General features: G+C 40.7%; 1 protein-coding gene across 5 annotated transcripts in view; it reads left to right on the top strand.

Annotated features, from left to right (window-relative positions):
• The window catches only part of ANKRD52 (ankyrin repeat domain 52), a 55770-nt gene that overhangs the window by 3069 nt on the left and 38658 nt on the right, over window positions 1-14043 (top strand). For all 5 annotated transcript variants that reach the window (XM_075199594.1, XM_075199592.1, XM_075199593.1 and 2 more), the window contains exons 2-4: window positions 8968-9054; window positions 13153-13231; window positions 13821-13891. In XM_075199594.1, the coding sequence (XP_075055695.1) occupies window positions 8968-9054; window positions 13153-13231; window positions 13821-13891 (237 nt within the window). The remainder of the gene's footprint in view (window positions 1-8967; window positions 9055-13152; window positions 13232-13820; window positions 13892-14043) is intronic.

Raw genomic sequence — 14043 nt, 5'->3', positions numbered from 1 at the left:
ATCTGGAGATGTCTTGTGGCTTTATTCCTGTACAAATAGTGATCATATGAACAATATTTTCTGCCCACCGTAGAATTTACATTGTCTCTTGATGTGGCCACCGAAATTGATTCTCTACCACATTTTGCTAAAGTTTTAGAGTTAACGAGCTTGGCATCAGAATCTTTAATTCTGTTTTGCCTAATGGTACCAACAACAAGAATTCCTTTTGCCACCAGATAACGAGAAGTATAGAGGTAAAAAGATTATCAGCTTGTGGTTTATATTTTCTAATCCATTACATTGTCTTATCAAAGTATCATCAATCACACTAAATTCTGTAATTGTGGAGTTGGATTTTTGGTACATTTAAAATTTTGAGACCTACCTGTCTTGACAAGGGACCTCATCCATACTTTAAAGCCCCACTTTTTGGGTTTGGATTTTTAGTACTGTTTGCCTCTGTCTTCCTTTGAAAGGGATAATCACTTTGTCATTGCACTGGAATTCACTTGCATTAGTGACGTCAGTGTTTCGGACAACAAATTTAACAGTGGATGAACTTTGATAAATGTGTTGTTGCAGTAATTTTTTATAATGCAGGAAACGTTTGATTTCCTAGAACACATTTCCTTCCATGTCACATTGCGAACTGTGATTGGCTTTCACTTTCTCATAGAGCCAATCGGAGCACAGCCAGCTACAGAATCGCACACAGACCTGTAAGAGTCCCACACTTTGTCAGCTGCCTGCATGAGCACTGTGTGTGCGCAGAACAGCAGCCATTCACTGGTGCCAAGGACAGTGTTGTCCTGTTCTGCTCCACCTCTTCCCGCCCCCAGTCCCATTGGCGGCTGGCCACGCTGCAGGGGTATTGCGCATTTCTCAAACGGTTTTTCGCGCATGCACAAATCATATTAGCTTTTTCCATTGAATTCTTTTGATCCGATGGTTAGTTACCATTACATATAAAGTTTCAATGGAGGAAGCCGAGCCATCATTTGATGATGGATTTCCGATGTCCATTCCTAGCAAAATTCCAGGAGAAGTGGAGACTCGCCAGGGAAGCGGGAGAGATGTCATCAATAGGCGCCAGGCTCACTGCACAAAAATACATATAGAATATACACTGACACACAAATACCCACGAGCGCTAAACACCCACAAATGTGGACACTTACTATTTACATTGAATTGACACAATAAAATAAACCTGTAATTGAATACAATCACAATACCTAAACATATCTGCATTCCTGCTTTTTATTGCACAAAATTTAAATTTTATTATGTTGAAAAAATACACCACTTTACTGTTGCAACTTATTGTTGAATATTTGTGAATGTGTCCCAACCGAATGCAAAGAAATTGTAAATGCTTTGTCTGTAAATAGATTTTAATATTGATTATACGTAAAAATTTAGTTATAAATATATATTCAAACTTCAAAAATTTTTGCAGTTAAAAATAACCATTATTTTTAAATAAAAGTAAATGTACAAATGAAGAGGTTAAGCTGATGTCTGCTCCATGGGGCAGTGCCAACATGGAGAAGGGCAGCTTGAACCTAGCAATTCACTTGTTTGCCAGCCTGAGACTGAACCTTTTTTGAGTTTAAGGCTTAAAAACAAAAACCAAAAAAACACTTTTTTTCCCCCCAGGAATGGGACAAATATTACATGCTACAACTGTCTTCCCCAGCTCTTGTCTTAGTTTGTATGAATCATTATTCCATTTAAAGGGTCCACTGAGGGGAAAAAACATCTGTTGTGCATTTTTGCATCTCTAATCAGAAGTGTGGTAGTTACCACAATGTATTGCTAAGACACTAGTTTAACATACTTATCAAAGTGTCACTGAAAAATACCACCACATAAACTTATGAAAAGTGCTGTAATGGAGTAACTGCTTTTTATGAAGTGGTGTAATAGTCTTGCTCTCTATGGACATTAATGTGTCTTATTTATTTTTGGAACAATTGCAACTTTCTGGTAACAAAACGCGTGGTTTAAAACCTCCAAAGTCATTTATAATAAGTGAAATATGTGGTTGGCAAAAAAGGGACATTGTGAAGAAAAATGGTACTTATGCCACATTTACTGGAGGAAAAAAACATTTATAGAAACCTGGTATTAAGAACACCATTGTCACACTGCTAAAGCATTGTTTGTTGTTTATCTGCGAGAAATTGTTCCAGATGAGTAAAGATGTACATTAAATCAGCAATCCTATATGGGGTTTTTTATTAAGCAAGTTAAGTACCTTAAGCATGCATATATTTCAATATATCTCTGGTGGGCACACAATAATGTCTAAAGGTAAACGGCTCTCGGCATGTCAGCCGATGGCAGGGGGGTGAGATGGGGGATGATGTCACAGTGCACAGAGCAGGCACATTGTGACTATATCCGGCTGTACATCTTGCATAATTGAATCTGCACTGTTATCTGGCTGCCAGACACAGACATAGTCAGTCTGTTACAGTCTGTTTCACAGTTCACAGGTATGTCCTGTAATGGCAAAGGATGGGGAAGGCTGTCGCAGTGAAAATGGATAGAGGTGTGCAACAACCTCTCCACTCACTGCATTATGTGCCATGTGACTGTTGTTGCCATGGTAGTTGTGCAACACTAGAACATTGAAGATTGATCACTCATTAATAGCAGTCTGAAGTAACAAACCAAGGAAAAAAGCAATTATCAGTCTGCTTATAACCTGCAACAGTAATTTATGTTAAAAACAAAAAACAAAATCATTTTTTTTTTTTTTCTTCATGGGATTGCTTTTATAAATGTACACTCAATGGCCTCTTTATTAGGAACACCTTTCTAGTACTACCCCACAAAACAGCCTGAATTCTTTGTGGCATGGATTCAACAAGGTGCTGGAAACAATCTTTAGAGAGTTTGGTCCATGTTGACATGATGGCATCCCATAGTTATTACGGATTTGTTGGTGACCCGTTCATGATGCAGATATCCTGCTCCACCACATCACAAGGGTGCTTTCCTTGATTTAGATCCGATGACAGGAGGCCATTAGAGTGCACTGAACACACCTCAAGCTGGTTTGATGAACATTATATGACATGTACTTTGTGATATGGTGCATTAGCCTGTTGGAAATACCCATTAGTACATGGATAGACTGTGGTCATAAAGGAATGTACGTGGTTGGCAACAATATTTAAGTTGGCTGTGACGTTTAAACAAAGGGACCTAATGTGTGGCAAGTAAACATTAAACACACCACTACCAGCTTGCACATTGACGCAAAGCAAGATGGATTCTTGGATGCATGTTAATACCAATTCCTTACTCTAGTAGAAATTGAGATTCTATAGACCAGGCAATGTTTTTTCCTGTTCTTAGCTGACATAAGTGGAACCCGGTGTAGTCTTCTGCAGCTATAGCCCATTCATTTCAAGGTTCGTGGTGTTGTGCAATGATTAACAAGGTGTTTTCACCCACAGAATTGCCGCTCCCTGGATTTTTTTATTTTTTTTTGTGCACCATTCTTTGTAAATTCTAGAGACTGTTGTGCGATTCCAGGAGATCAGCAGTTTCTGAGACTCAACCACTTGTTTGGCACCAACAATTACTCCACGGTCATCGCCTTTAGATCACATTTCTTCCCTGTTCTGATGTTTGGTCCGAACAATAACTGATCCTTTTGATCATGTCTGCATGGTTTTATGAATTGAATTGTCTTAATGAGCCGGTGTACTAATGATGTGGACACTGAGTGTATAGCTACATCTATTTACTTATGTTGTAGATCTTGTAATAAAAAAATATATAATTTGATTAACTGATAATAAATTATTTTTAGCTTGTTGTAATAATATTAAAGATTTCAAACTAGGGCATATTAACTTTTCAAGGCACATTTGCTTTTTAGAAGTAAATTGTGAAACTGCACCTTTCCTATATCATATCTTGTCAGGTGTATATTTTTTTGCTTTGGAAATGGTTCCTTCCTGAAGTGCAACTTTCCTCACTTGGAACAATTTTCTTTGAAATAAATTGTGGAATGATGGATTTTACAGGGTCAGCTCCACCAAGTCAGATCTAAAGCGGCTGACTGAGGCAGCGCTCTGAGGTCAACAAATGGTAGAGACGTTAGAGAAGATTAAGCTAACAAACAACTCCATGGAAGATAAACTGCTGCATGTAGGGATCAGACCGAGCAAAATGACGTCTATACAGAGCCTAATAGAATTGCATATTGATTTATAGAATTGTCGTAGTTGGAATAATAGGCTTGGATGCCTAGCAGAAGCAACTGGTCAAAAAGATCTGATCACTTCTCTGCAAGGCAGATCTTCAAACTCCTCTCAATCTGGCTTATGGAAAGTAAAATATTCATCAGTCACTAGAGCTCTACAGTTTGAACCTGACATTCCCCTTATATGTTATATGCAGGATCCACTTACATACTTAGATTATTCAGTTGGCCAGACACAGAAGTGCCTTTGAGGGAACAGTCCAGCTCATCCCTGACCTGTCTAGAAATGCTTTGCTCTCAGTACTTGTTGTCTTCTCTGTAGTAGAGTAGATGACCTACATGTATTGAACTTTTTCCACCTCCTGTTCCATATGAATGGCTAACATTCCATTGCTGTTCTGCACTTTGACATTCCAGCACTATTGGACTGGACCAATGCTTCAGAGTTTCCATTCTCAATTGGTACGTTGAGTAGATTGAACAGCTGCAAAAGTTTTCAAGATTGCTCATGCGTGCAAGATAACATATTTATCACTGACCGAGGCAGAAATGTAACATTATTGTCTATCTGCATTAGACAAATTCCATACCTGACCATCATCATCTTTTACTTGTGTAGTGGTTCCAATTTCGCAGTGTTGTACGGAAAAGTCTCTGTACCATTACATTTTAGAGTTTAAATTCCTTAACGCACACCCAGACTAGGGTTAATTTTGTTAGCAGCCATATATCCTATCGGTATGTTTCTGGAGTGCTGTGAGGCAAATATGCTAAGCACTGAGCCTCCGTGCTTCCTATAATCTTCTCTCAGTTTTGGAAGTACACATTGCCATTATAACAGAACAAGGCAAAGATCCACAGACTTATAAACACTACAGCCCTATTTAATCCAGGCATGGTTCATTTGGAGCAGATTTTGTTTTATTGTTAATTGGGATGCAAAAGATAATGACAAAGGCCTTTGAACTTAATTCATTATGTAAAATGGCAATCTATTTCAGCCCTTCTACTTTGAAGCAATGCAGTAGTAAAGGCCTTCAACTGAGTAGACTGGACATTCTTAGAAGCTACATTGTAGCTTGGTCTGGAGCCCTCCATGTTCCATTGTATCAGGGCACTATAATTCTCCAACGTAGTACATTTTAAGAGCCATCAGTATCAGAATTGTTATGTGCGTATTGTCGCTAACCAATAACGATTGTCGGACCTCGATCTGTGTTTCCAACGCACAAAGATTTATTCGCAAATAAGAGAATAATATGCTCAAGCGAAGTGATAATAAATACAGCCGTTACTTATCGCAGGTGCTCTGGATCCAGTGTGCAGTCATTCAATCCTGAAGTCTGGGGACAAGATGTCTGAACACTAGATGTGAAGCTGCTGCTTATATACACACAGAAATACAATGAAGATGGTATAGCTTGCTTCTATTGGTCCAGGTCTCAGGAAGGTCCAAGGGGTTGTCAATCATTGGCTAGTTCATCCTAAGGAATCCAAAGGAGGGGGTCATCTCTGCAGGGGGTATGCTCGGCTCTTCCCGCCAAGATTCCTTAGTCTTAAGTAGTTCATAATTCCCTATCATTCATAACTTGTGTATGCACTCTGCGATTCCCTCGCAGAGTGAACCAAACAGTAGGATATGTAAAGAGGTTTATTATGATACCACCCATGATATGATTCCTTCAACCTGTTCCGTGTATTTCACTAATATGCATGTAACTCTAATATAACATATAAATACTACTATATTTCGACATAACTATGTGTTACAACTACCATTAATGTGTACTATTTTATTAGTATGCGTGTTTGTGCGAATGTATGGTAAAAGACCAATTACTGTTGCTGCCACGTGTAGTGGATGCGTACGCCCTTTCACGCCGTAGCATGCCCTTGTACGTCGTAGCGTACCGTACGCATCTTTTCAGACAAAGACAACAAAGTTTGCTCGACTTTAATTGAAATGACTTTATCCAATTTGCTGACTTCGACAGTATCATCTCTATGCGGATGATACCCAAATCTATCTATCCTCTCCTGATCTCTCGACATCTGTGTTGTCCCGTGTAACTGACTGTCTTTCTGCCATATCATCTTTGATGTCCTCTCGCCAACTCAAACTTAATCTTTCTAAAACAGAGTTAATAATATTCCCACCCGCCAACAAGAGCATACCTGACATTTCTATCTCTGTTGATAACATGACCATAAATCCCACCCCACAAGCTCGCTGCCTACGTGTAATCCTTGATTCACACCTATCCTTTGTTCCCCACATTGACTCTATATCTAAATCATGTTACATACATCTAAAGAACATTTCCAGAATCCGCACATATCTCACGCAAGACACTGCTAAAACCTTAATTCATGCACTTATCATCTCCCGCATTGACTATTGCAATTCCCTCCTTACTGGTCTTCCCAAAAACAGACTCAAACCCCTACAATCTATTTTGCATACTGCGGCAAGACTGATTTTCCTTGCAAATCACTATTCCTCTGTTGAATCGCTCTGTATGTCTCTACACTGGCTGCCTTTCTTCTACCGAATCCAATATAAAATACTTTTACTAACCTACAAGGCCATCAACAAAGCTGTACCAACATACATCTCTTCTCTTGTCTCCAAAATATCTCCCAACTCGGCAACTCCGTTCTGCAAAAGATCTGCGTCTCTCATCCACCCTCATTACATCCTCCCAATCCCGGTTACAGGACTTTTTTCGGGCTGCACCCACTCTGTGGTACTCTCTCCCTCGCACAATAAGACTCCCCTCTGGTCTACAACTTTCAAGCGTTCTCTGAAAACCTACCTATTCAGACAAGCTTATAATATTCCTCAACCACCCTCTTAACCTCACTACCTTTAGCCTTTTACTGCCTGTTACACAATTTCACACAAGACAACTACCCCCTGACCAACATTGTTGTGTGACAGGATCGTTTAGCTTATAAGTCACTTTTAACTTTGCAGTCTGGCTGGACCAAGATGCAAAATGTATACTTAACCTCATGTGTCAATCTCTCATTGTCCCATAGATTGTAAGCTTGCGAGCAGGGCCTTCCCACCTCTTTGTCTGTTTTACCCAGTTTGTTTATTAGTTTATTATGTTTGTCCCCAATTGTAAAGCGCTACGGAATATGTTGGCGCTATATAAATAAATGATGATGATGAACTAATGCCTTTCATTTAACACCATTCATGGTATGAAATAAGTGGCTTGCCTTACTATTTTATCCCTCTATAGCTAACTTCATAACAATTTAGGTTTCTGTACAATACCATAAAAAGGGTTTGCTGTGTGGTGTTTTTTACTATTGTTATGCAATCACTCAATACCCACCCTAACCTTTTGGTGGAATTTGTTAAATTTTATGAAACATTTAACTTCAAAATCAGCTTGGTGTCCCATCAAGACCTTTTGGATTTGTCTACCACAAACACAATCCGAAAAACCCACAAATATTAATACCTGGTGCCTAGAACTGAACCTGCCTAGCTTGAAGCTTGGTTCCCATGTTGCTATCCAAATTGTTTTACTTGTCTGCAATAGAGATTTATGCTTTGAACTACACTACTTGAGAAACGAGACTCAGGGTTTTCAAATTATTCAATAAGCTTCACTTGTTTTTAAACAGGTGACTAATTGGAGAAGCACTGGTTAAACTGTACAGCTCCCTGTATCTTACTTGATTATTGTGACTTGGGCCGATCATGTCTTGCTGTTGTCTGTGTATTGTATCCAATTGACTGTCTCTGCTTGGCTACCGGTGCCTTAAGCTTATATAACTAGGCTTCACTTTAGCGGCGATAACCTTGTCTACCTGATTTTTTTCACTATTATATATGGACACCTTTTCTGATATCGGATACACTACACCAGGATATTGGGATGGATGGATGGATGGATGGAGGAGGGGGGGAGGGGGGGGATTGGGGGTCAGAGTTCCTAACCTACATTCTTTTTACAAACCATTGCTCTTAATCTAAAAAATGGACTGCTCTAAGTGTTCAACACTTAACTGTAAAGTCCCATTTTAAAATTGCTTTTGTGTTACACCACAACATGTATAAGAATGGAGGGATCAGAGGCCTTAGTTAGTGAGCAGGGATGAGACCAGCCGAGCAGTGCATGTATTGTAGACGGAGCTGACGTCTACAATACAGGGCACAAGGCTCCGGTGTGGGGCAACATGAAATGTGTGGAATCACAGCACGCTAAGGACCAGGACAGGAATAGCGTATGGTCTCAGTGGGAGGGTATTATGGCCAGATAGTCTGACAAGCCACATGGTGACCTGAAGAGGACTGAGCTCTAATTGTTCACTTCTCATGATTGCATCTTTGACCATGCAATCTAAAGATCAGTCGCAGGATTGTGCTCTGTTTTACGGTCTAGGAGTATGGATGAGCTCTTATGACAAATGTACCAATCCCTTCCCCATTCTCTGCCATGTTCTGACCTTTCTTTCATCTGCTGAACAATGAAGGATGTCATACCTGGCCCCTGCTACTAAGTCATGGCTCAAAATAGGGTTTTGTAAGATCATTATCACACTTAAATAAGATTGATGGGGATTTTGGATGGAGGTAGTGAATCATACTGTCAGCTATGTCAGCTTTATGTAAGAAATTGCATATAGCAGGACATTTAGTTTTATTATATTCAACTATATTACATTAGACGTGCAAAAGGAGAATAAGCAATAGTATTAATAATAATAATAATATTTATTTATTATGTTTTTCACTCTAGCATCCACTGGTCCAAGCAATATTCAATCGCAACCTAGAAGAAATACAACAATTACTGTCGAGCCAGAAGGAAAATGTCAACATTTTGGTGAGTGGCACAATCTGTACGTTCTGTTTGACTATTCAGTTTTATTTACTGTTGTCTGTGTCTTGTTGTATCTTCCAGCGCCGTAGCCTGGTCTGCTAACCGCTAATACTGGGGGACATATTGTGTAGGTTCTCCCCCTCAGAAGGCTCAGCAAGTTATAACAGGCTGGGCTGGTCACACTATTACAGGGATACCTGCTGCATGCTGTCCTTCTGTTAGTGGGTTACAGTGCTAGCCTGCTACAGCACAAGGCTGAATTCCCTATGACTGACAACATAATTTGTTTTGTTATTTTTCTCAATGTGTGATGGCAACAAAGATCTTCCCAACGCCTCTGGTCAGAAAATGATATTTCTCTGAATCCTAAGGGGGACACTGGAACATCATGGGGTATAGATGTGGTGTGAGGAGCTCTGGCACTTTAAAGAAATCCCTTATGGAAATCTCCCTGTTATGTATATATGTGTGTGTGTGTGTGTGTGTGTGTGTGTGTGTGTATACACACATATATATATATATATATATATATATATATATATATATAATGTGTGTATGTATGTCTAGTGCCGGTGCTCAGCTCAGAGAAGACGGGGTTCATGCTAGAAGTAGGCTGCGAGGGACAGAACCCATTGATCTATGTGTGGGATATATTATGCAGCAAGTGAACAGTCCGTTCTTGAAGTTGGTGTGTTGAAAGCAGGAAAAATGGGCAAGTGTAAGGATCTGAGCGTCTTTGACCAGGGCCAAATTGTGTTGGCTAGACGACTGGGTCCAAGAATCTCCAAAACAGCAGGTCTTGTGGGTTGTTCCTGGTATGCAATGGTTAGTACCTACCAAAAGTGGTCCATGGAAGGACAGTCGGTGAACAGATATCAGTCATGGGATGCCAACCTTGGATACTCCTCTGGTCAGCACCCGCCTTCTCCTTTAACAGGACAAGTGGTTCGATTCCACATTGGACACATCGGTCAGAGCATCATTTCAAGGGGATATTTGATAGATTTCAGGTGGCCTCCACTGCAGAGATTTTTTTTTTAACACCGATAACACACAAAAATAATAGCCCTCAAGAAGGCCATCTAGACATTATCCAGAAAGGACAAAGGGTATATACTCCAATCTTTTTAGTCCAGAAACCAATCGGGTCTTTTCAAACCAATCCTCGTGGCCTTGCTGTGGACCATGGGATAACTGTGATGCCATACCAGGACGACCTTCTGATAAAAGCAAGTTTCCCAGTCTTACTTTTCAACCATGTAACAGAGACAGCCAGGACTTTGGAGTCACCCAATTGGATTGAACTACGACGGGTGTTTCTACTACTTCAAATATGTTGTCCGTCTTGATCGAGAAGTGAGTGTCCATCTACTTCTTTGCATGAGTGTTCTGGGCAAAATGATCTTCATTGAGGCAGTCCCAATTCGTGCAGTTTCACTTGAGTCTGTTCCAGAACAACCTTTACTCGTAGTGGATCAGATCCGCACTTACAACTGGTCTCTCAATCATTAAACTGTCACCCAGCGCGCGTCGGTTCCTGTTGTGCTGACTGAAGAGGTCCAACCCCACCAGCGAAAATCCATTCACCATCCAGAATTGGATCCTTTTTGCCAGTGTTTCCCAAACCCAGTCCTCTAATACTGCATGTTTTCCAGGTAACAAATGTTTCAGTCAGTAATGAATACTCCTGTGCTTGAGCAAGGAGATATGGAAAACATGCACTGTTAGGAGACTGGAGGACCAGGTTTTAGAAACACTGTTTTCACCACAGATGCCATACTCCAGGTTTGAGACGCATGCATCCTCCATCAGCGTTTTCAGGGTCAGTGGACACCGGTGGAGTCCAAGCTCCCGAGCAATGTACTAGAAATAAAAGAAGTATTCAGGCCGTCTTGGCAGTGTTCATCCTTGGGGTAGATGACTGGGAGGCAGACAATCTGATCCGTCAGGATGCTCATCCAGGGGAATGGTCACTCAGGTGTTAAAGCAGCTTGTGAATTGGGGGGACAACCATACGTCTATCTGATGGCATCTCGGCTAAACCACAAAGTGGAAGACTGCTGGGTTGAGATCCAGGGACCCCAGGGTGGTGGCCGTAGACACTGTAGTGGTTTCTTGGAGCTTCCCTTTAGTCTACCGCTTTCCTCCTGGCGTCATGCTCCAGAGGGTCCTAAGCAAAATCTGTCCTGAAAGACTGCTTTCCTCCAGGTGATCTTTACAACTCGATTGGTCTCAGAATTGGAGACCATGTCTTGCAGATCTCCTTTTCTGGTGTTCCACGAGATTAGGATGGTGCTCAAGACAAAGTCGTTTTTCCACCTGAATCAGGAAATTGTGGTTCCAGCTATTCATCAGGATAGCTCGAAGGCTGGGGATAGCGCGTTAGATGGGCTGGAGTTGGTATGCACCCTGCATATCTACATTTGGTGAAACAAGAAGGCGCCCAGTTCAGATCTCTCGGTTCTGCATGATGTGCAGAACTGGGGCTGGCCTGCCTCTAAACAAATTATGGTCAGGTAGATTATGCCAGCGATCCATCAGCCTTAAACCAGTGTGGGTCAACCTGTTCTGTGGAAAGTAACCTCATTCCACCCACTTGGTGGGTACTTCCTGAATGGTATGGCTGTGTGCTTCTGCTGATAATCTGTGCAGTGAGCAAGTGGTTTGACGCTCTTGCATTCATAGATGCTTCTTTTGCATCACAAGGTCAGGGCACCGCGGTGGCTTAGGGGCTAGCATTTTCTGCCCCACAGGGGTCATGAGTTCGATTCCCGATCATGGCCTTATCTGTGTGGAGTTTGTATGTTCACCCCATGTTTGCATGGTTTTCCTCCGGGTGCTCCGGTTTCCTCCCACACTCCAAAAACATACTAGTAGGTTAATTGGCCGCTATCAAATTGACCCTAATCTGTGTGTGTATGTTAGAGAATTTAGCCTGTAAGTTTCAAAGGGCAGGGTCTGATGTGAGTGAGTTCTCTGTACATCACCCCCTCCCCCCACCAAAAAAACCTGTGGTGGATGTTCAACCTTAAACTGTTGCAACAATATTCATCCACAATTTCTGGCCTTTTTGCAGTCTAGTCATGACCTGTTTCAGAGTCCTGGTCCTCCAAATATGTCTTCTTCTTTTTTTTTTTTTTTTTTTTTTTTTTGTTTTGTTTTTGCTTCATTCAAAATGATGATGGTCTCATTTCCAGGCCCTTTTACCCAAGGTTGTTTCTCCCACGTATTCCTTCTTCCTCCACCCTTTTTCAATTTCAGAATCTTCACTCTTCCTTTCAGCCACATTTAATACAAGCCCTAGTAGCTTCTTCCACATTGCCAATCTTTGCACTTAGAGAATCATGCTGGCCGCATTATCCGGTGGTAGTCAATTTTCCGAATGTAATAAGGCCGACAATAGTTACAGAGACTAAAAAAGGCTGATTGCTATAAGGGCGACGTTGAGGAAATAGAGACTTCCCATAATTTAGATAGACAGTATGTCCGACACTTCTGATATCCAGCAGCTATAAATTGCGACTGGGGAAAACGCTGCAAGTGGGAATCTCGTCACTTCCAATGGCCATAGTGAGGCTGTCTGTTTTAAGGCAGTGGGTCAATTTTTAAGTCACTCAATTGTCGGTCTTATTGTATTCGCAGAAACGTACCCCACTCATATCCTAACAAACAATTGCATTCCTTTATGTTTGCATCAATAAACAATTGAGACACACACATTACAATCCATTTTTGGTTATGCATTGAGTTGTTGCTCAATCCGCTGTGTCTTGCATGCACAGTACGGGACAATTTTACAGTTATACATTTTAATATCATTGCAATATAAACACTTTGACCTACTTATGATTGTATTGGATCAATTGTCGCCCAAACCTGTGTCCGTTCTCTAAGGATTCAATAAAAAAATTATTGGATTGAATGATCAACTTGTGGTGTGTTTGTGTCCAGCTTTAGGTATGTTTAGGCTAGAGTGAACTTTTTATTTTATGAAGCCTGCAGTGTATAGTAATGTCTGAAACAAATCTTGCATGCACACAGCATCCCACAGTTGTAGGATTATTTTTCTTGCTCTTATCTTTTACTTAATCACTTTAACAGGACCAAGAGAGACGCACTCCCCTGCATGCTGCTGCCTACTTAGGAGACATGCCAGTTATAGAGCTATTAATACAGTCAGGTAAGATCTGTATTTGGAATTGTGGAACATGGTTTAAATGTGCCTTTGATTATGGTGGTGTGTTGTTGTTTTTTTGTGTAACAAAGTAATAATATAAAACAATTCTTAAACTGTGGACAAATTTGTGACCAGGAGATGAAGTTAAGTATATGGGCATAGAGCAGTGCCAATCGCATCAGAATGTTTACAGCAGCACAATGATGTTTCAGAATAGGAATAAGCTTTTCTTGTAAAAGGCAGTGACACATCCACTTGTGTCATTATATTAGTGAGGACATAATTGATTGTGGCAGAGGCAGTGTCCTAATGAGGGTGGGGAATGGAGGCAAGCAGAAAGCCAGAGACTGCGAGCTGGTTAAAAAAGGTAGCAACGTCCCCCAACAACAGAGTTGAGATCTCTGGCTGTTGTTAAACCGATGTGGGAAAATTTTGTTTTGAAATGCAACTCTAATTGAAGCCCCAGCTTGTTCTCTTTTGGCTTATTTAGTTAATTAGTTATGGTTTGGCTGATTTAGCAGTAAATGTCTTAGAGTAATTTTGCAGCTTGTAGTAACTGAGTCTTTGTTTTTTGTGCGGGGTTTCCTCATAGGTGCTAATATTAATGCAAAGGATTCACTCTGGCTTACTCCCCTGCACCGTGCTGCGGCTGCACGAAATGAGGTAAACTGCCATGGATTCATTTGTTTTTATATATATAGTGCATATCTTCTCTTTTGCTTTTATGGAAAAATCATAAGTGCACCATTGTAAAGTTTGGCCATAATTTCGTTACTTTCTAAAGCACTTTCCCAAGTGGTATACAAGTTCTTCAT

This window comes from Mixophyes fleayi, chromosome 2 (assembly GCF_038048845.1).
Source record: "Mixophyes fleayi isolate aMixFle1 chromosome 2, aMixFle1.hap1, whole genome shotgun sequence".
Taxonomy (NCBI): Eukaryota; Metazoa; Chordata; class Amphibia; order Anura; family Limnodynastidae; genus Mixophyes; species Mixophyes fleayi.
Note: the sequence above shows the minus strand (reverse complement) of the source record. Positions and strands in the feature narration are given on the sequence as shown.